A 23,283-nucleotide genomic window follows, 5' to 3' on the forward strand; every position below is an offset into this window, starting at 1 on the left:
CCTCCGAAAGATTCCCAATCACGCAGTAACGACAGCAGCGAACGGGCATTGCAGAAATTTCTCCAGATGTTCCTCTGTGCTTTCATGTCCATTCTCCATCAAATCAGAATTGTTCACAGCTCCTATTTAACAGATACGACATCATTTTTTACTGGAGAGCTGCGCACCAGCTATGGAATGGTAGGCGTTACTTTGCTTAAAGGGGAACTGCAGGCTGCAGATTGCAGTGAGTGCAATGTAGAAGTTTTGTAAGCAGCCTGCCACACGTCACTGCAGCTCACTGGCACCACCTTGGCATGCATCGCAGCCTGGTACGGAAACATCAATGCCAAAGCACAGAAAGTGGTGGACACAGGCCAGTCCATCACAGGTAAAGCCCGCCACACTGCTGAGCACACCTACACGGAGCACTGTCGCAGGAAAGCAGCGTCCAACATCCAGGACACCCACCACCCAGACCACGCTCTCTCCTTGTCGCTGCCATCGGGAAGGTGGTTCAGGAGACTTGTGTCCCACACCGCCAGGTTCAGGAACAGTAATTACCCCTCAACCGTCAGCTCCCGGGCCAGCACAGATAACTTCACTCACCCCAACACTGCACTGATCCCACAATCTACAGACTCAATTTCAAGGGCCCTTTCCAACTCGTCTTCTCAGTTTTAAATTTTTTATTTGCACAATTTGTTTTTTGTGGTGGGGTTTTTCACACTGGGGAGGGGGGGTTTGTAAGACCTTTTGTGTAGTTTTTCATTGATTCTATTGTATTTCTATGTTCCGCTATGAATGCCCACAAGAAAATAAATCTCAGGTTAGCAACACACATAAAAATTGCTGGTGAACGCAGCAGGCCAGGCAGCATCTCTAGGAAGAGGTACAGTCGACGTTTCGGGCCGAGACCCTTCGTCAGGACGACCTGAAAGAAGAGCTAGTAAGAGATTAGTATATGGTTTTATTCATGTACTTTGACAATAAATTTACTTTGAACTTTTGAACTCTTTTGTACATTGGTTGTTTCTTAGTCTTTGTTTATGTGTAGCTTTTGATGAACTTACTTTGACTACTAAAACTTTGACATTTGGAGTATTGTGCTCAGTTTTGGACACCCTGTTATGGGAAAGATGCCGGTAAGCTGGAGAGAGTGCCGAAGAGATTGATGGGATTTTCTGGTTTCTGACCCCCCCACCCTTCACCTTCCTTTCCAGTCCGAACAAAGGGTCTCGGCATGAAACATTGGCTGTTTGTTCCCCTCCACTGATCCTGCCCGACCTCCAGCGTTTTGTGTGTGTTACTTACAGCTTCTCCCTCCTGAAAGTCCTTCACAAGTCTGCAACGTACATGACTCGAAGGTGGTCCACTCTGTCCAGGACTGACAGCTTCTTCCCACAGATCGTAAAACCACTGAACTCCCCACCACGGCCCTGGTCTCATCACGTTTAGAACACCAGTAGCATTATACTATTTGCTTTATATCTTGTGTCATAAATACAGCTCATTATTTGTTAATTTATTTGTCCTGTTGTGCACCTTGGTCCAGAGGAACGTTGTTTCATTTGGTACCACACATGCGTACTGTTGAATGACAATAAACTTGAACTTGATTAACAGGGTACTCCTTCACCTTCACTCCATCCGCCAAAAGCGGAATTTCCCAGTGCCCAAGCACCTTCATTCCTTCTCCATTTCTGTTCTGACATTGACATGATGAGGTCAGGTTGGGGAAGCAACATCTCATATTCCATCTGGGTAGCCTCCAGCCTGATGGCATGAACTTCGGTTACTCCTGATCATTTTTTCCTCTGCCCCTTTCCTCTTCTATTCCCCACTCTGGCCTCTTCTGCTCAACTGCCTATCAACTCCCCCTCATTCTTTCTTCCCTTCCTCCCAGGTCCTCTCTCCTCCCCTACCAGATTCATTCATCTTCACCCCTTCGCCTTTTCCACCTGTCACCTCCCGGCTTCTAACTTCATTCCTCCCCCCAACACCCAGTTGGCTGCACCTATCACCTTCCAGGTAGTCCTCCCTCCCTACCCCCCTCCACCTTTTTATTCTGGCGTCTTCCCATTTCCTCTTCAGTCCTGATGAAGCGTCGACTTCATTCATTTCCATAGTTGCTGCCTGACCTGCTGAGTTTCTCCATCATTTTGTGTAAATTGCTATGGATTAACAGATCCCGGTCCTCCCTCCGCTGTGGTTTTACACGCCCCCCAGCTGCAGTGGGAGAAGACAACAAGGTGCCGCCTGCTGCAGTGAAATAGCGCATCCATTATTGTCGGCCGATGGTAAATGCGCCGGCAGCCCCGGACCCCTGAAAAGGAACCTTCCCTTTAAGACAAGGCGCGCCCTACTTGCGGTAATGCTCCGCCGGACACTTCCGGTGGACGAGGCCCCGCCCCCTGGTCGTAGTCCCGCCCCTCGGCGAAGCCCCGCCCCCGCTCCGTGGCTCTTTAAGTGGTGGCGCGGCCTCGGGCTGCAGGCTGAGCGCAGCGAATGAGGCAGGGGGGCTTCTCCTCCCCGCCGTCCCGCGATGGCTGAGTCGGGAGCCGGCGAGCGGTGCAAGCTCTGCTCGGTGAGTGTCATCCCGGGGGGACGGCCACTGCGCCCCCCTTCCTCTCCGCCTGTCTCCGGCTCGGGACCCCCGTCCCGGCGTGTCCAGGTGTCCGGTCACGGCCCCCCTTCCATTCGCTCACCGGCCCGGGAGCACCGTTACTTTTCTTGCCCGTCCACGGTGCGGGTCCGGGACTCCGATCACTACTCCCTGACCGACACCTGCCGCACTAACACCGGTCCGGTCTTCAGCCAGGCCTGGGACCACTTTTACCGACCCCGCCGGCGCCCCTGACCCGCCCTCTCTCCCTTCCCCAAGTCCAACCTGACCTGTCCGCCCCCACCGTTACCCAACCCCCAGGTTCCTTGGTCACCCCGTCTACCTCCACCCTCCCTTCCTGCCCCAAATCCGCTTTCAACCCGCTGCAACTGTCTGCCCGACTCTTTCCCCCTCCCGGGGTCCCGAGCCGCTCTCCGTGGGTGGGTGGGTGTGCTGTCGTTCTGTCTGAGCTTGGCACTGTCCTGTGTGAGTCAGCCTCGCTTTGTGCACTTCAGACCGGGGCGAGCTGCGTGAATCGTGGCTTTGTTTAGTCTGCTGTCTGCTCTAGACCAACGACAGGGTTCGGATACCGGGTGGGGAGGGGAGTAGGAGGCGCGGCTGTGCATCTGTCGCCCGGTTTGGACACGCGAGGAGCCCGAAGAGTCGAACAGCAATGGGGAGCAGAAATCCTGAGTGTCCCTGCCCAGTGTTGGTGTTTGACGTTCCGCCAGAGCACCAGTCACAGTTTCCAGTGGGAATGAATACGCAGCTTGTCCTGCTCCCATCCACGGCCCTTCCGTGTTCCTGAGTCCAAAGGTGACGGTGCCAGCCGAGAGCTGTTGGTGTGTGCGCGCAGACAACTCCGGCCTCCCCCACTTTCGAGATGACCTCAGCCAGGCAACTATCACGTGGAATGGGCCGGGACCGCACTTGGTGTCATGGTAGGGTCTGGAATTCTGGTGTGTACGGGTCTGTCACTGTATAACACTGGGGTACAGTACTGGTGGGGACGGGTCTGTCACTGTATAACACTGGGGTACAGTACTGGTGGGGACGGGTCTGTCACTGTATAACACCGGGGTATGGTACCGGTGGGGACAGGTCTGTCACTGTATAACACTGGGGTACAGTACCGGTGGGGACGGGTCTGTCACTGTATAACACTGGGGTACAGTACCGGTGGGGACGGGTCTGTCACTGTATAACACCGGGGTACGGTACCGGTGGGGACGGGTCTGTCACTGTATAACCTCAGCTCCTGATTGATAAGTCAGGGAACTGGAGCTGGATACACTCAGGACGATCTGGGAGGCTGAGAACTTCCGAGATGATCTTTACTGAGACCAGAGTGCAGGCTTCAGATGGATGGGTGACCACCAGGAGAAGTAAGGGGAGGAAGCAGTCAGTGCAGGGTTCCCCCATGGTCATTCCCCTCAGCGACAAGTGTACCCGTTTGGGTACTGCTGGGGGGTTTGACCTATCACCACAGCAGCAGCAGCCAGGCTGGCTCCGAGATGCATCAGGGAAGGGTAAAGTCAGGTGGAGTGGTGGTTACAAAGGACTCGATAGTTAGGGGAATGGATGAGATTCTGTGGCCAGGATGTCTCAGAGCAGCTGAAGATTCTCAAGAGGGAGGGTGAACAGCTAGAGGTGATGGTGCACATTGGCACTGGATGACTTGGGTAGGAAGGGGGAAGGAAGTCCTGCGCAGGGAGTATATGGAGTTGGGGAAGAGACTGAAGAACAGGGCCTCCAAGGTACTCATCTCTGGATGACTCCCAGTGCCACAGCTACTCCGGTCAGGAATAGGATGATGGTAAATGGCTGAGGGACTGGTGTGGGGAGCTGGGCTTCAGATTTCTGGATCGTTGCGATCTCTTCTGGGGAAAGTACAGTACGCCCTGTTCAAAAAGGACAGGCTACACCAGAGCCTGCAGTAGCCTTGAGGGCAGGTTTGCTGGAGCTGTTGGGAAAGGTTTAAGCTAAGTTGGGAAGTGAAAGGAACTGGCTGAGGATGGGGAAGTTGGTTTACAAGTTGCAGTGAGACGGAGGATGGACAAGTGGATGATAGGGTAAAACTGCAGTCAGAGGGATGAAGTGAAATGTAACATGGGGATTAAAATTCAAGAGGGTAATGAACACAAGACTGAAGGTATGATATTTGAATGCACGCAGTGTATAGTATAAGGTAGATGATCTTATAGTGCAGTGATCTTATATTGGCAGGTATGATGTTGTGGGCAACCTTGGCCGAAAAAAAGATCATGGTTGAGAGCTTAACATCCAAGAATACACCTTGTATCAAAACGACAGGTGGGTGGGGTGACTCTTTGAAAAATTATATCCTTAGAAAGAGTTGACATTGGATCAGAAGATGTAGAATCAGGGCAAAAAGACCCTGATGGGAGTTGTATACAGGTCTCTGACCATTAGGCAGGATGTGGGATATAAATTCAATGGGAAATGGAAAAGGCATGTTAAAAGGGCAGTGTTATGATAGTCATGAGACATTTCAATATGTCCGTAGATTGGGGAGAATCGGGTTAGTGCTGGATCCCAAGAGTTGGAATTTGTAGAATACCGATGAGAGGGCTTTTAGAGCAGCCTGTAAGTTGAGCCCTGCGCGGCTGGTTTCTAAATTGGGTGCTGTGTAATGAGCCAAAACTTGATGAGGGAACTTGAGGTAAAGGAACCCTTAGGAGGTAGAGATCATAATATGATAGAATTCACCCTACAATTTGAAAGGGAAAATATAAAGTCAGATGAATCATGATTTTAGTGGAGTACGGTGAATTATAGAGGCATGAGAGGAGCTGGCCGAAGTTGGCTGGAGGGGACACTGGAAGGGATGACATAAGGATAGCAGTGGCTGGAGTTTCTGGGACAATTTGGAAGGCTCAGGTTAGATGCATCCCAAAGATGTAAGGAGGGTGAGGCAACCGTGGTTCTCAAGGGAAGTCAATGACAGCATAAAAGCAAAAGAGTAAAATTTGGTGGGAAGGTAGAAGATTGGGAAGCTTTTTAAAAACCAACAGAAGGCATCTTTTTTAAAAAAAACATAAAAAGAAAAGGTGAACTATGATTATGTAGACACGTAGTCCTCTTTTATTGTCATTTAGTAATGCATGCATTAAGAAATGATACAATATTTCCTCCGGTGTGATATCACAAAACACAGGACAGACCAAGACTGAAAAAACTGACGAAACCACATAATTATACATATAGTTACAAACAGTGTAACAATACCATATCTTGATGAAGAAGTCCGTGAGCACAGTAAAGTTCAAAGTTTCTCAAATGTCCCACATCTCACACAGACGGGAGAAGGAAGAAAAACTCTCCCTGCCATACAGACCACAATTCGACTCTGAGTCATCCGAAAACTTCGAGCCCTGATCAGCTCTCCGACACCGAGTACTGAGTGCCATCGCTGTCCGAACGATTCGACCTCCTTCTCGGTTGCCAAAAGCAGGCAAGGCCGGGGATTTTGAGGCCTACCCTCCGAAAGATTCCCAATCACGCAGTAATGACAGCAGCGAACGGGCATTTCAGAAATTTCTCCAGATGTTCCTCTGTGCTTTCACGTCCATTCTCCATTAAATCAGAATTACCCATGGCCCCTATTTAACAGATACGATATCATTTTTCACCGGAGGGCTGCGCACACACAGGCGTGCCGCCAACTTCTCCTCCCGCCTATGAAGGTACGCGAGCCAATAATATAAAAGAGGATACAAAAAGGTAGATACAGAGTTAGAGAGGTGAGAGTGGGTATTGGACCACTGGAAAATGACACTGGAGAGGTAGTAATGAGGGACAAAGAAATGGCGGATGGACTTAAGTATTTTTGCATCTGTCTTCACTGTGGAATTGTGCAGTGTGCCGGAAATTCAAGAGTGTCAGGGGGCAGAAGTGAGTGCAGTTGCTATTACTAAGGAGAAGCTGAAAGATCTGAATGTAAATAAGTCAGATGGATTACGCACCAGAGTTTTGAAAGAGGTAGCTGGAGAGCTTGCGGGTTATTAGATTCTGGAATGGTTCCAGAAGACTGGAAAATTTGCAAATGTCACTCCACTCTTTAAGAGGCAAAAGAAAGGAAATTTTACGTCAGTTAGCCTGACTTTAGTGGTTTGGAAGACTTTGGAGAGAAATTATTAAGGATGTGGTTTCAGAGTGTTTGGAGGTGCATGATAAAGGCCAATGTCAGCATGGTTTCCTGAAAGGGGAAAACTTGCCTGACAAATCTTGTAATTCTTTCAGGAAATAACAGGCAGGACAGATGAAGGAGAGTTATTGGATGTTGTTTACTTGGATTTTTCAGAAGGCCTTTGGCAAGGCGCCACACATGAGATTGCTTAACAAGATAAGAGCCCATGGTATTACAGGAAAGATGCTGACATGGATAGAAGCTTGGCTGACGGGCAGCAGGCAAGGAGTGGGAATAAAGGGGGCCTTTTCTGATTGGCTGCTGGGGACTAGCAGAGCTCTGCGGGGGTCGGTATTGGGAGTGCTTCTTTTCACCTTGCGTTAACAATTTCAATTAGGGAATTGATGGCTTTGTGGCCAGGTTTGCAGATGATGCAAAGATGGGTGGAGAGGCAGGTAGTGCTGAGGAAGCAGGGAGTTTGCAAAAAGGTCGTGGGCAGATTGGAAGAAAGGCGAAGAGGTGGCAGGTGGAATATACTGTAGGGATGTGTATGGTCAGGCACATTGATCATTTCAGTCCGGGGAGAAGAGTCAAAAGTATAAGGTTCAAAGGGACTTGGGAGTCCTTGTGCAGGATTCCCTAAAGGATAACTTGCAAGTTGAGTCAGTGGTAAGGAAGGAAAATGTGATGTTAGTATTCATTTTGAGATGGCATTCATTCGTCTTGCGAGACCATGGGTCTGCGCCTGGAAAGTCTTGCTTCAGTCCGTGTCTCCAGGGCGCAGGCCTGGGCAAGGTTGTATGGAAGACTGGCAGTTGCCCATGCAGCGAGTCTCCCCTCTCCACGCCACTGATGTTGCCCAAGGGAAGGGCAAGGGCCGATACAGCTTGGCACCAGTGTCGTCGCAGGAGTTGCCAGAACGAGGTTGAAGACAATGTCCGACTGCCTTAGGGACTCCAGCTCTGGATTTGTCCTCAGGGTTTACTCCCGAAGCCTTTCCCATGAGTGAGTATGGCCGCAAGGCAGTGGAGGTTTGAAATCAGAGTTTTCCCTCTCTTAGATGGACTGTCTTCCCAGGCTGACGAGCTTCATCTACCCGAAGCACTGGTTTTAAGGCGCCAGGACCCGCCTTCGCCCCTTCTCCTGTCAGTAGAAATAGTTCCATGGGGCTTAGGGGCTAAGCCACACGAGAAGGCCAGGAGTTGGACTTGGTTGTCAGAGGCTGTTTGATGTGCATGCCATGAGAAGCACTTTTAGATAGTGGGAGCTTGTCCTCACTACCACTCCTTGGCTTGACAACCTTGGAACCTCTCATTTTGAGAGGACTAGAATATCAGAACAAGGATGTAACGCTGAGGCTTCATAAAGCACTGGCCAGACCACGCTTGGAGCATTTTGGGCCACTTGTTTAAGAAAACGTGCTAGTACTGGAGAGATCCAGAGGAGATTCACGAGAATGATTCTGGGAGTGAAAGGGTTAATGTGTTGATCACTCTGGGCCTGTAGTTGCTGGAGTTTAGAAGAATGGAGGTGAGGGGGAGGGTGATCTAGACAGAGTGAATGTGGAGAGGGTGTTTTCTCGTGTGGGTGAACCGAGGACCAGAAGGCATGGTCTTAGAATAGAGGAATATCCGTTTAGAACGGAGATGAGGAGTGGTGAATCTGTGGAATTTGATTGACACAGGCGGCTGTGGAGGCCAAGTCACTGGGTGTATTTAAAGCAGAGATTGATAGATTCGTGATTAGTAAGGGTGTCAAAGCTTACAAGAAGGTAGGAGAATGGGGTCAAGAGGGACAGCCATGATGGAATGGCAGGGCAGACTCGATGGGCTGATTGGCCTAATTCTGCTCCTATATCTCATGGTTTTATACAGTACCGTTGGGGACGGGTCTGTCACTGTAACACCAGGGTAAAGTCTGCTCTCCAGTGACCCTTTTCACCTCCCTCCCCGTCTCTGAGGTCAGCTGTGACAGGCGCTCGAGGGGCAGGCTTGAGGAGGTGCAAAAGGCAAAGTCTCTCTGCCTGACATGAATTCCGCCTGTTTGTTACAGCCGGCGACTGCTCCATCGTTTGAAATGACTGAGCGCGTGCTGGGAGTGAAGCTGCTGCCCGGTAAGAGGGGTCAATGAGAAGGGAGATTCGAGCTCTCCCTGAGGGGTGGGGACAGCAGGTGAGGGTGGGGGAGGGCAGCCAGTGACTGGCGGGAGAGATGGGATGTGGTGTCTGGGCAGGAAGCTTGCAGAGTGGGATGCTTAAGGAAACTTTGCAGAGAATTGGGGGAGGGAATGGTGGGGAGAGAGTTCTAGGGATAAATCAAAGTATTGAGTATAAGAGTTGGAATGTTATGATGAGGTTGTATAAGGCATTGGTGAGGCCGAATCTGGAGTATTGTGTACAGTTTTGGTCATCAAATTACAGGAAGGATATAAATAAGGTTGAAAGAGTGCAGAGAATGTTTACAAGGATGTTGCCGGGACTTGAGAAACTCAGTTACAGCGAAAGGTTGAATAGGTTAGGACTTTATTCCCTGGAGCGTAGAAGATTGAGGGGAGATTTGATAGAGGTATATAAAATTATGATGGGTATATATAGAGTGAATGCAAGCAGGCTTTTTCCACTGAGGCAAGGGGAGAAAAAAAAACTGAGGACATGGGTTAAGGGTGAGGGGGGAAAAGTTTAAAGGGAACATTATGGGGGGCTTCTTCACACAGAGAGTGGTGGGAGTGTGGAATGAGCTGCCAGACGAGGTGGTAAATGTGGGCTTACTTTTAATATTTAAGAAAAACTTGGACAGGTACATGGATGAGAGGTGTATGGAGGGATATGGTCCATGTGCAGGTCAGTGGGACTAGGCAGAAAATGGTTCGGCACGGCCAAGAAGAGCCAAAAGGCCTGTTTCTGTGCTGTAGTTTCTATGGAAGATGGAGAGGAAGGGAAGGGAGGGGGATGTTCATTTAGAACCGAGATGAGGAGGAATTTCTTTTTAGCCAGAAGGAGGTGAATCTGTGGAATTCATTGCCACAGACAGCTGTGGAGGCCAAGTCATTGGGTACATTTAAAGAAGAGGTAAGAGGGAATACAGGGAGAGTCACAGTGAGAAGGAGGGGGTGAGGAATGTGGTTTGGGGGGGATTAGAGTCGGGAAAGGGGAGGGAGTTGGAATAAGGGGAGAGGAAAAAGTGGTTGGATGGTCTTGAGGGGGAGGAAGAGTCCGGGTGAAGGGAGAGGGAAGCGGGGTGAGATGAGGTGATGGGGTGTGTTGAGGAGCAGGACAGCCTGTATGGGAGAGTGGGGAGAAGGTGAAAGATGGGGAGAAGGCTCTGGTTTGGTTGGGATATTCTGTGACTGAACCTCCAGTCTAGGTGGGGATTGCTGTCAACTGCTCTGTAATCAGGCGCCCACAGCCCTGGCACACTCCACTGGCACACCATACCCTGCTCAGACATCTGGGTGCCCGTTGTGCCCCAGCAGACCACGCCACGGACCACTTTGGGTTTTGGGACAGGGTCATCTAGACCCTGGAAGTTGATCTGTGACAGGACCCACTCTCACCTCCACAATCCTGTGCCTCACCCCCACTTCTCACTCCACCCTCTCCCTGATGAGTCTTCAAACTGACCCACACCCATTTCACCCTGCAACCGGTGAGCTCTGTGCTGAAGACCAAAGTGGGAGGCTTGATATCTACGAGGCCAGGCCCATGGGCTCTGGGTGGAGGTGTGCTGGAAGGGGTGGGTGAGGAGAGACTCTCAGCTGGTGAGGGTGTGGATTAGTTTCTCCTCTGTCCTCACCCGAGTTTATTCAAAGTAAATTCATTATCTAAGTACACATATGTCACCATGTACAACTGAGATTAATTTCCTTGCAGGCGATCACAGTTTAATGCAAAGGAACACGGTAGAATCAATGAATGACCGCATCCAAAAGGCCTGACAATAATTAATGTGCAATAGACAACAAACTCTGCAAATAATGGTTCAATTTGATATCAGAGAATGTATACAACCTGAAATTCTTACTCTTCACAGACATCCACAAGATGAGAAACCCAAAAGAATGTATGATAGTAATATCAAAGTTCCCCACCCCGTCCCACACACAAACAGCAGCAGAGGCAACACCCCCCCATGAAAACAGCAGCAAAAGCCCCCAAAGAGACCTTGAACTACCGTCCAACAGAACTACAGACCATCCCAGCACTTTGGTGTATCAGACAGGCGCCCCCCCCCCCCCCGAGTGAAGGGACGAGAGGTCACTCCTGCAACGAGAGTGGAGACCAGCAACTCGCTGTTCCAATGTTCCAGTCCTCCAAGCTCCGGACTCTGGGACCGTTGTGCTCTGACCCTCCAGTGAGAGACAGAGCTGTTGCTTGAGTACAGGGCCTTTCTGACAAGCAGCACCCTCCGCCTCCTGTCTCGACGTCTCAGTCGGTGAAATCGCCAGGGGACTGGGTTGTCTGCGGGGCTGCCGCCCACCCCGAAGGCAGACACCTTCCAGGCTGCTCCTGGAGTTATCGAGATGCCTGGCCACTTGGCCAACAAAAACTCGCTGCTTGCGGAGAACCGTAGTTTGAACTGTAGATCACGGACTCCGACAGAACCCCAGCCACTGGGGGGGGGGGGGAAGACATGAGAGAGGGTTAAGCTGTTTCGCAGATGAACTGGAAGAAGTCGCCTGGGTCTGCAAAAGCCACTGGCGCCATCTTTCCTCGTTCCTCCCAAAAGAAAATAATAATAAATAAATAAATAAGGAATAAATATCAAGAACATGAGATGAAGAGTCCTTGAAAGTGAGTTTGTGGAATTTATTCCAGTGACTGAAGCTCCCTGCCCCTCCACCAATTCATAGTTACAGGGTAACCAGTTCTGTTCTACGCTGTTGAGGAAGGGAGGGGCTCACCTCGAATTCTGATTCATTTATTTATCACTTTGTACATTGAAACACACAGCGAAATGCATCGTCTGCATCAGTAAACAACACTCTGGGGGTGTGCTGGGGGGGGGGCAGCGCGCCAGTATCGCCACGCGGTCCGGCGCCAACATCGCATACCCGCAATGTTCAGCTGCCACAACGCAAGCACCAGCAAATAGGCCCTTCAGCCCACCAAGTTGGTCCTAACCCATTTACAGCAATCCCATTTTAATCCCCCCCCCACATTCCCATCAGATCCCACCCCTCGGATTCTACCCCTCACCCACACAGTGGAGGGGGGGCATTTCCACGGGGCGATTAATGCACAGAGCCCATACATCTTTTGGAATTGGGGAGGAAACCAGATTCCCTGTGGGGGGGGGGAGGGATGAACCCATTGGTCACAGAGCACGTGAATTTCACACACAGGCAGACAGACACACACCTCCAACCCCAGTGCTTGTCCCTGGATTCTCAGACTTGTAGACATCGGGCTTCCTTTGAACCTCACCCCCTAAGCTCACCAATCAGGAGTTTGACCTTGGGGCCAAGACCCTAGTTAAGCGCTGTAGTTAACTGGAGTCCTTCCCTCCCGAACGCACCCCCGCCCCCGCCGTTCTCCAGAGACGGTTCATTGCGCTCAGACAGATGGTAGAGTCATCTAATACCCATTTATTATTGTCACACATACCAAGACAGAGTGAAAAAACTTCTGCTTGCATGTGAGATTGTTCCATTGATCAGAACGCCGGGGGAGTAATGTGAAACGTAGTGTAGAATGAAGTGTTACAGTTACAGAGAGCACCGCGCAGGCTGCAAGGGTCACAACGAGGTAGCCGTCACTGAATGAAAGCTGAACTGCTTTATTATTTGTTACAAGAACATTGAAAAGCTTCAGAATCAGGTATACTGCCACCAATGTATGTCGTGAAACGTATTGGTTTGCAGCTGCACTCCAGTGCAATACGCAGCAACGCATTAAATTGCAAAAAGAAATGTACCTGTGTAAAGAACTAGTGCGTAAAGGGAGCAAAGTTGGGTTCATGCACCGTTCAGAAATCTGCTGGCGGAGGGGAAGAAGCTGTTCCTGAAATGTTGGGTGTGTCCCTGATGGCAGCAATGAGAAGGGGGCACGTCAACATAGAACATAGAAACCTACAGCACATTACAGGCCCTTCGGCCCACAATGCTGTGCTGACCATGTAACCTACTCTAGAATAAAAGGCATCCGTTAGTCTTGCGGGACCATGGATCTGCGCCTGGAAAGTCTTCACTCTCCAGGGCGCAGGCCTGGGCCAGGTTGTATGGAAGACCAGCAGTTGCCCATGCTGCAAGTCTCCCCTCTCCATGACACCAATGTTGTCCAAGGGAAGGGCATTCGGACCCATACAGCTTGGCACCAGTGTCGTCGCAGAGCAATGTGTGGTTAAATGCCTTGCTCAAGGACACAACATATTCCCTCTGCTGGGGCTCGAACTCACAACCTTCAGGTCACTAGTCCAATGCCTTAGCCACTTGGCCACGTACCCACACCCTACGCTAGAAACTGCCTAGAATTACCCTACCACATAGAAAAATAGGGGGCTAAGCTCCATGTGCCTATCTAAGAGTCTCTTAAAAGACCCTATTGTGCCCACCTCTACCACCGTCACTGGCAATGCAATCCACACACCCACCACTCTGTGTTTTTATTTTTTAAAAACTGGTCACCAATTGACCTCAATGCAGAATATGACCCATCTACAACCACTCTTTGCCTTCTGTGGGCAAGTCATTCTGGATCCACAAAGCAATGTCCCCTTGGATCCCATGCCTCCTTACTTTCTGAATGAGTCTTGCATGGGAAACCTTATCAAATGCCGTGCTGAAATCCATATACACTACATCCATTGCTCTGTTGTCATCAATGTGTTTAGTCACGTTCTTAAAGAATTCAGTCAGGCTCATAAGGCACAACCTGCCTTTGACAAAGCCATGCTGACTATTCCTAATCATATTATGCCTCTCCCAATGTTCATAAATCCTGCCTCTCAGGATCTTCTCCATCAACTTACCAACCACTGAGGTAAGATTCACTAGCTTATAGTTTTCTGGGCTATCTCTACTCCCTTCCTTGAATAATGGAACAACATCTGCAACTCTCTAATCCTCCGGAACCTCTCCCGTCCCCATTGATGATGCAAGGATCATCACCAGAGGCTCAGCAATTTCCTCTCTTGCTTCCCACAGTAGCCTGGGGTATATCTCATCTGGTCCCGGCGACTTATCTAACTTAATACCTTTTAAAAGCTCCAGCGCATCCTCTTTCTTAATGTTTATACATTCAAGTGTTTCAGTCCTCTGCAAGTCATCCCCACCACTGCCAAGGTCTTTTTCTCTGGTGAATACTGAAGCAGAGTATTCATTGAGTACCTCTGCTACCTCCTCAGACTCAGTGCACACATTTCCACTATCGCATCTGATTGGTCATATTCTCATCCCCTTGCTGTTTACATACTTGTCGAATGCCTTGGGGGGGTTTCCTTAATCCTACTCAGCAAGGACTTCTCATGGCCCCTTCTGGCTCTCCTAATTCCATTCTTAAGCTCCTTCCTAGCAAGCTTGTCATTTTCTAGAGCTCTAACAGTACCTAGTTTCTTAAACCTTTCATAAGCTCTTCTTCTTAACTAGATTTTCTACATCCTTTGTACACCATGGTTCATTTACCCGACCATCCTTTCCCTGTATCAATGGAACATACCTGTGCAGAACTCCATGCAAATATTCCCTGAATATTTGCCTCATTTCTGCTGTGCATTTCCCTGAGAACATCTGCTCCCAAGTTTCTGCCTAATAGCATCATATTTCCCCCTACCCCAATTAAATGTTTTCCCAAATTGTCTGCTCCTATCCCTGTCCACCGCTATGGTAAAGGAGATAGAATTGTGATCACTACCTCCAAAATGCTCTCCCACTGAGAGATCTGACACCTGACCAGGTTCATTTCCCAATACCAGATCAAGTACAGCCTCTCCTCTAGCTGGCTTATCTACATATTGCTTCAGGAAACCTTTCTGAACACACCCAACAAACTCCACCCCATCTAATAGTCATAGTCATACTTTATTGATCCCGGGGGAAATTGGTTTTCGTCGCAGTTGCACCATAAATAATAAATAGTAATAAAACCGTAAATAGTTAAATAGTAATATGTAAATTATGCCAGTAAATAAGTCCAGGACCAGCCTATTGGCTCAGGGTGTCTGACCCTCCAAGGGAGGAGTTGTAAAGTTTGATGGCCACAGGCAGGAATGACTTCCTATGATGCTCTATGCTGCATCTCTGTGGAATGAGTCTCTGGCTGAATGTACTCCTGTGCCCACCCAGTACATTATGTAGTGGATGGGAGACATTGTCCAAGATGGCATGCAACTTGGACAGCATCCTCTTTTCAGACACCACCATCAGAGAGTCCAGTTCCAGCCCCACGTCACTGGCCTTACGAATGAGTTTGTTGATTCTGTTAGTGTCTGCTACCCTCAGCCTGCTACCCCAGCGCACAACAGCAAACCTGATAGCACTGGCCACCACAGACTCGTAGAACATCCTCAGCATCGTCCGGCAGATGTTAAAGGACCTCAGTCTCCTCAGGAAATAGAGACAGCTCTGACCCTTCTTGTAGACAGCCTCAGTGTTCTTTGACCAGTCTAGTTTATTGTCAATTCGTATCCCCAGGTATTTGTAATCCTCTACCATGTCCACACTGACCCCCTGGATGGAAACAGGGGTCACCGGTACCTTAGCTCTCCTCAGGTCTACCACCAGCTCCTTAGTCTTTTTCACATTAAGCTGCAGATAATTCTACTCACACCATGTGACAAAGTTTCCTACCGTAGCCCTGTACTCAGCCTCATCTCCCTTGCTGATGTGTCCAACTATGGCAGAGTCATCAGAAAACTTCTGAAGATGACAAGACTCTGTGCAGTAGTTGAAGTCCGAGGTGTAAATGGTGAAGAGAAAGGGAGACAAGACAGTCCCCTGTGGAGCCCCAGTGCTGCTGATCACTCTGTCGGACACACAGTGTTGCAAGCACACGTACTGTGGTCTGCCAGTCAGGTAATCAAGAATCCATGATACCAGGGAAGCATCCACCTGCATCGCTGTCAGCTTCTCCCCCAGCAGAGCAGGGCGGATGGTGTTGAACGCACTGGAGAAGTCAAAAAACATGACCCTCAGAGTGCTTGCTGGCTTGTCCAGGTGGGCGTAGACACGGTTCAGCAGGTAGACGATGGCATCCTCAACTCCTAGTCGGGGCTGGTAGGCGAACTGGAGGGGATCTAAGTGTGGCCTGACCATAGGCCGGAGCAGCTCCAGAACAAGTCTCTCTAGGGTCTTCATGATGTGGGAGGTCAATGCCACCGGTCTATAGTCATTGAGGCCGCTGGAGCGCGGCGTCTTCCACAGCACAGGAACCCTCCGGAGCCTCAGGCTCAGGTTGAATACATGGTGAAGTACTCCACATAGCTGAGGGGCACAGGCTTTGAGCACCCTGGTACTGACACCATCCGGTCCTGCAGCCTTGCTTGGGTTGAGACGTTTCAGCTGTCTTCTCACCTGTTCAGCTGTGAATCCCACCATGGTGGTTTCGTGTGGGGAAGGGATATAGTCATGAGAGCAGGGTGGGGGGCTGTGAGGAGGGGTAGGAAGGGAGAGTGGAATATGTGTTGGTTGGGGGCCAACAACAGATGGCTCGTGGGGGGTGGGCAGGGGCCACAATGTCAAATCTGTTAAAGAACAGGTTAAGTTCGTTGGCCCTGTCCACACTGCCCCTTGCTGTAAAGACATGTCAATCAATATTAGGAAAGTTTAATCAACTCCTATCACAACAACCCTATTATTATTGCTCTGTTCCAGAATCTGCCTCCCTATCTGCTCCTCGATGTCTCTGTTACTATTGGGTGGTTTATAAAAACACCCAGTATTCCCCCCTTTCTGTTCCTGACTTCCACCCACACTGACTCAGTGGGCAATTCCTCCGTGACTCCCTAGCCGCCCCCCCCCCTTTTCTGCAGCCATGGTACTATCCCTGATTAGCAGTGCCACGCTCCCCCTCTTCTGCCTCCCTCCTAGTCATACTTTATTGATCCCGGGGGAAATTGGTTTTTGTTACAGTTGCACCATAAATAATTAAATAGTAATATGTAAATTATGCCAGGAAATAAGTCCAGGACCAGCCTATTGGCTCCCTGTCCTTTTTGAAACATCTAAAGCCCGGCACACTTAGCAGCCGTTCCTGTCCCTGAGCCATCCAAGTCTCTGTAATGGCCACAACGTCATAGTTCCACGTATTGATCCACGCTCTAAGCCCATTCACCTTGTTTATGATGCTCCTTACATGAAAATAGACACATCTCAAACCATCTGACTGAGTGTATCTTTGCTCTATCATCTGCCTGTCTTCCTCACAAACTCCCCACAATCTGTCCCTACTTGTGCGCCAACCACCCCATCCTCTGCCTCTTCACTTCGGTTCCCACCCTTCTGCAAATCTAGTTTAAACCCTCCCCAATAGCACTAGCAAATCTCCCTCCCAGGATATTGGTTCCCCTCCAGTTCAGGTGCAACTCATCCCACTTGTACAGGTCACCCCTTCCCCAGAAAATGTTCCAATGAGCCAAGAACTTGAAAGCCTGCCCCCTCATCTCCTCTGCCACTCATTTATCTGTGCTATCTTCCTGTTCTGACCTTCCCCAGCTCATAGTACTGGGAGTAATCCGGAGGTTACCACCTTGGAGGTCCCGCTCTTCAACCTCCTTCCTCGCTCCCTAAACCTACTGCGCAGGACCTCTACCCCCCCCACCTGTCATTGGTACCAACATGTACCACGACCTCTGGCTGCTCACCCTCCCCTTCAAATATGTTCTGCAACTGCTCAGGGACATCCTGGACCCTTGCACCCGGGAGGTAACACACTATCCTGGTGTCTCTTTTGCTGCCGCAGAATCTCCTATCTGTCCCCCTAACTATTGAGTGCCCTATGACTATTGCTCCACCTGACTTCACCCTACCCTTCTGAGGCTCAGAGCCGACCACGGTGGTATTGGTCTGGCTGCTGCTGCCTTGCCCAGATAGGTCATCCCCTCAGCACAGTATGCAAAGGGGTATACCTGTTGCTGAGGAGAATGGCCACAGGGGGACCCTGCACTGATTTCTTTCTCCCTTTACCTCTCTCAATGTTCACCCATCTACTCCCCAAATTCTGCACTCTGGGTGTAACCACCTGCTCAAAAGTCATATCTACCAATTGCTCTGCCTTCCAGATGATCCTAAGTTCATCCAGCTCCAGCTCCTTAATGGGATCTTTCAAGAGCTGGAGTTGGCTTCACTTCCCACAGGTGTAGTCATCAGGGAAATAATCAGGTTCCATGAATTCGTACATCCCACAGGAGGAGCCATATCTGCCATCCTGCCTGCACTGTACAGTGGAAAACCAAGACCAGATCAGCAATAAGGAAAGGAAAAACTAACCCTTCTTACCTGTTTCTTTGGTCTCAGTCTCTAAGTTCCCACCTTGGCGATGGCCGCTGCGCTGGACCCCATCTCTCTTTTATGGTTTTAAAAATAGGAAAAACCCCCATGCAAAGAACTCACTGCGTTTGGTGCTCCGCCTTCCTTCTGCTGCCGCCGATGTGCTGGGAAATGAGGGTCTCTAATGGTAGATGCCAGCTTCTTGAGGGGGTGGCCTTTTGAAGATGCCCTCAATTTTTTATAGGCATCCATTAGTCTCGTGAGACCATGGATTTGCGCCAGGGCGCAGGCCTGAGCGAGGTTGTATGGGAGACCAGCAGTTGCCCATGCTGCAAGTCTCCCCTCTCCACACCGATGTTGTCCAAGGGAAGGGCATTAGGACCCATACAGCTTGGCACCGGTGTCATCGCAGAGCAATGTGTGGTTAAGTGCCTTGCTCAAGGACACTACACGCTGCCTCAGCCAAGGCTCAAACTAGCGACCTTCAGATCACTTGGCTACATGCTAACACGATGCCCTCAATACTGAGGTGAACAAGGTGCAAAGGCCATAGTGGGGGAGATCATGAGGTCCAGAGCCCATCTTATCGTACCAGGGGATTTTTCAACAGTGGGAAGTTGTGGCGAGGCAAGGGTTAACAATGTCCAGGCAAGGATAGATTGCAGACAACCCAGGCAAAAAAGGCCTTTAAAGAGAAGAGCTTCCCTTTCCAAAGCAGTTTATGCCTACTAGACCCAGATAACAATGTAAGGGAAGATGTGAAACACACACACAACCGAGGGACAATTGCTTTACTAACTTCTAAATATCATTGGTTATCAGATTGTGGTTTCTATTGACTTTCCACATCTCGATTGTGAATGGTGATTGATCCTGCAAGTAAGGAATTCAAACGTACACGAATGGTCGATATCCGTATCCGCTGGTCAATTCTGTATAAACATGGCATTTCTCAGTGTGAGTGACAGGCCGCTGGTCTCTTGTGCACAACTAAAATAAAATATGATTGAGAAACGAGTGCATTTGCTCCGAGACCAGTTCATCGGTGACACCGGAAGCTGTCCTGAGCCTGCTGGTCAGTGATTGCAGACTCTCGTATCTTCCGCCCGACAGGAGAGGAGAGCAGATGACCTGGGTGGGCAGCAGGATCTCTGGTTATCTCGTCTCCCTTCGGACCCCCGTACACAGTGACCTCTTCACTTCACAAACTACCTCACTGTGGCCCTCGCTCCTTACTGTCTGCCTGCACTGCACTTTCTCTGTAGCTGCTACCCTTTATTCTGCTTTCTGCTTCCCATCCACCTCCTCGATGTGGTTATGTGTGGAATGATCTCTCTACTTCCCAGAGGTGTGCAAAACCATGAGTGGTATGGACAGGGTAAACACAGGCTTTTTCCACTGGAGTTGGATGAGCCTAGGATCAGAGAGCATGGGTTAGGGGTGAAAGGGGAAATGTTTAAGGGGAACTTCACTCTGGGTGGCGAGATTCTGGTAGGAGCTGCCAGTGGAAGTGCTGGATGCAGGCTTGATTTCAACATTTAGGTGAAGTTTGGATAGATGTATGAATGGGAGAGGTATGGAGGACTATGGTCCGGGTGTAGATCAATGGGACCTGGCAGAATAAGAGTTTGGCACAGACTAGATGGGCTGAATGGCCTGTTTTGTACTGTGGTGCTCTATGACTCGATCTGTCTGGACTGCACACAAACAAAAGATTTTCACTGGATCACGATACAATAAAACGGTTGCTTTTCCTGAGGCAGCGGGAATCGCAGACGGAGTTGGTGGAGGGGAGCAGCTTTGGGGGGTTGTCCACCCCTCCCTAGGCGGTGCTGGGAGTTGGGGGAGGGTCGCCGCCGGTTTCTGTGTCCAGCAACGACTCTGTTTTCTCCCCAACCATCTGCTCGTTGCAGGGGAGAAGGTGAAGGGGGAAGTGGACGCCAGGAGGTACGACTCCCACGGGGCTTCCACCCGTGGGATCTTGCTGTGCACCAACTTCCGCGTGGCCTTTGTCCCGGCCGGGGTTGGGGACCCCCAGCAGGTAAGGAAGTGCGCCCCTGCCCTCTCCCGCTCAGACCCCTGCATCCATCCCCACCTCTCCCCCAGCCCTATACCGCCGAGGTAATCCCTCCCAGAAGGAGGTGCTCAGACCAGCATCGCAGGCTTTGCCCCTTATCTGCCTCCCGTACGTCACCCTGGGGTAATTACTGCCCCCCCCGATGTCACAGCCACTCCCGATAAGGAATTGGGTTTGTCCAATGCTTTTTATTGTGACACATGGCTCAGATTTGCACCTCCTGTCACATTAGATGTGCCCCTCCCACGCAGTCCCGGCCAGTAAGGAGGGGAGGGTTGTGGGAGATTGAACATGGGGGGGTTAGTGGTTAACATGACGCTATCACAGCACTGGTGATCAGGGTTCAATTTCCTGCCACTGTCTGTAAGGAGTTTGTACGTTCTCCCTGTGACCGCGTGTGATTCCCTCCCACAGCCCTGGGACGTGCTGGTCAATTGGTTACGTGGCGTAATCGGGTGGCGCGGTCGCGATGTGTCAGTAGGGACCTGTTACTATCCAGTGCCTCTAAATAAAGTGAAAACGGGATGTTAGAGCACAGGAACTGCCCAGAATAATGAATCAGGCTGATTATCAAGGGCACCTGATGAGAAATGTGTCCATTTACAGCAGCAGTACAATGCGAAGAGTGCAAAAAAAACTAACAGGTATACGCAAGAGATTCTGCAGATGCTGGAAATCCAGAACAACGAAGGGTTCTGGCCCGAAACGTCGACTGTTCGTTTCCACGGATGCTGCCCGACCTGCTGAGTTCCTCCAGCGTGTTGTGAGTGTTGCTTTGACCCCACATCTGCAGAGTAGTTTGTGTTTGCGACACACACAAAACTGGAGGAACTCAGCAGGTCAGGCAGCATCTATGAAGGCGAATAAACAGCTGCTGTTTTGAGCCAAGACCCTTGTTTTGGACCTGAGAAAGGCTCTCGGCCTGAAATGTCCATGTCTTGGATGGAGGGGTTCCTGGTCAGTTTTTTTTAATGCCATGGACCAATACAGTTGTGCAGGCAGGTTGGGAACTCCTGCTGGAGGGGGTTGAATCCTGGAGTTGCCACTGCCTTGAGGTATTGCCTTTGGAAGATGTCCTGGATGACGGAGAGGGTTGTGCTCGTGATGGAGCTGGCTGACTCTTGTCATCCTGTGGATTGGAGCCCCCGTACCAGAGGGTGATGCAGCCAGTCACAATGCTCCCCACCGTACACCTGTACAGATTTGCTGGGGTCTTTGAAACACACAATCTGCACAGACCCTCAGTGAAGTAGAGCCATTAGCCGTACACAATCCCAAATTCAAGCAAGTGCCCTATCCCTCCATTCTCTGCATCTTTACGTGTCCAACGGCCTCTTCAGCGTGTCGGAGGCTGAGAGGACACGTGATAGGAGTGTATAAAATCGTGAGAGGCAGAGACAGACTGGCAGAATGTTTTAACCAGAGCAGGAACGCTCAATGCCAGGTGGCACAGATTCAGCGTGGGGTGGGAGAAGGTTTAAGAAAGATGTGTGAGGTGAGGTTTTTGTTACCACAGAGAGTGGTGGGTCACAAGAGTTAGCGAGCACAGGAACAAGCTATGCGGCCTATTTAGTATGTGATCTTCACCTTGAGCGCATCACCCCTACTGGGCGCTGACAGCAGCTCACTACGGTTGTCTGACCTGGGCCAGTCTTTCAAGTTGCCCATCTTCATCTCCCAGGGACGAGCTCTTTGGAGCTTCGGTAGCTCTGGGTTTTTCTGGGATGGGGTGTCCAACCCTCCCTCCTTCTCAGCCAGGCTTGGGACCGTGGCAGGGTTCCATCTAGTCTTGGCTGATCTGGCTAGTCTCATCGACCCACATCTGGACCATGGCTCCCCCCCTGCAATCCATCGTACCTACCCAAACTTCTCTCAAACCACTTGTGCTGGCAGACCGTTCCACACTCTCGCCACCCATCGAGCAGAGGAGCTCCCTCTCGGTGCAGGCGGGCAGACGAAAAGGTGTGAGAGCCCCAGCGAGGTTGTGGGGTCAAGAGTCCCTCCTGTCGTACTAGGGGACTGTAATACATTGTTACGACAATGGCGTGGAAGCTGTCCTTGATCCTGGTGGTTCGTGCCTTCAGGCTTTTGTATCTTCTGCCCGATGGGAGAGAGGAGGAGAGAGAATACCGGGGTGGGTGGGATATTGACTTTGCTGGCTGCTTCACTGAGGCAGTGGGAAGTGTGGACAGAGTTTGGTGATGTGTTGAGCTGTGTCCATGACTCTCTGCGGTTGCTCACCATCTCCCAGAGCAGTTGCCATACCAAGCCTGATGCAAGCCGGCTGGATGTTTTCTCTGGTACGTCAATAAAAATCAGTGAGGGCCAACGGGGACCTGCTGAAGTCCTTTAGCCTCCCGAGGCGATGGGAGAGATTCCTTGGCCGTTATTGGTGACATTCACACCCAGGAGCTGGAAACGCTCAGTCCTTTTGACCTCGACACCTACACTTGCTTCTACCTCGACCCCCATGATGTAGACAGGAGCATGTGCACCCCTCCTCCCTTCCTGAAATCGGTGACCCACTCATTGGTTGTAATGGCAGAGGAAAATGTTATCATGACACCATCTCTCTTTTGACTTCCTGTACTCAGAATCAGGTTTAATATCACTGGCGGACGTCCTGAAATTGATTGATTTTGAGGCAGTGCAAAATAATAGGGGGAACACATGAATTATATTAAATAGTTAATTTGAATAAGTAGTGCAAAAATAGAACTCAAAGAAGTGGTGAGATGGTGCTCACAGGTTCAATGTCCATTCAGAAGTCTGATGGCAGAGGGGAAGAAGCTGTTCCTGAATCGTTGAGTGTGCATCTTCAGGCTTCTCATCTCATTCTCGGTGGTAGCAATGAGATCAAGGCATGTCCTGGGTGACGGGGGTCCTTAATGATGGACGCTGCCTTTCTGAGCCGTTGCTCCTTGAAGATGTCCTGGATACTACGGAGGCGAGTGCCCATGATGGCGCTGACTGAGTGTACAGCTCTCTGCAGCTTGCTTCGATCCTGTGCCTGACCCCCGCCCCCGCCACCGTACCAGACGGTGATGAAGTCAG

General features: G+C 50.3%; 1 protein-coding gene across 3 annotated transcripts in view; it reads left to right on the forward strand.

Annotated features, from left to right (window-relative positions):
* The first annotated feature begins 2,425 nt into the window (after positions 1–2,425).
* Positions 2,426–23,283, forward strand: part of mtmr11 (myotubularin related protein 11) — a 40,167-nt gene continuing 19,309 nt past the window's right edge. For 2 of the 3 annotated variants that reach the window (XM_063041802.1, XM_063041804.1), the window contains exons 1-3: positions 2,426–2,566; positions 8,787–8,847; positions 20,066–20,193. In XM_063041802.1, coding sequence (XP_062897872.1) covers positions 2,525–2,566; positions 8,787–8,847; positions 20,066–20,193 — 231 coding nt within the window. In that variant the 5' untranslated portion in view covers positions 2,426–2,524. Of the gene's footprint in view, positions 2,567–3,087; positions 3,526–8,786; positions 8,848–20,065; positions 20,194–23,283 lie in introns of those variants that run through there. The other variant, XM_063041803.1, reaches the window with a different exon arrangement.

This window comes from Mobula hypostoma, chromosome 2, assembly GCF_963921235.1.
Source record: "Mobula hypostoma chromosome 2, sMobHyp1.1, whole genome shotgun sequence".
NCBI classification, from domain to species: Eukaryota; Metazoa; Chordata; class Chondrichthyes; order Myliobatiformes; family Myliobatidae; genus Mobula; species Mobula hypostoma.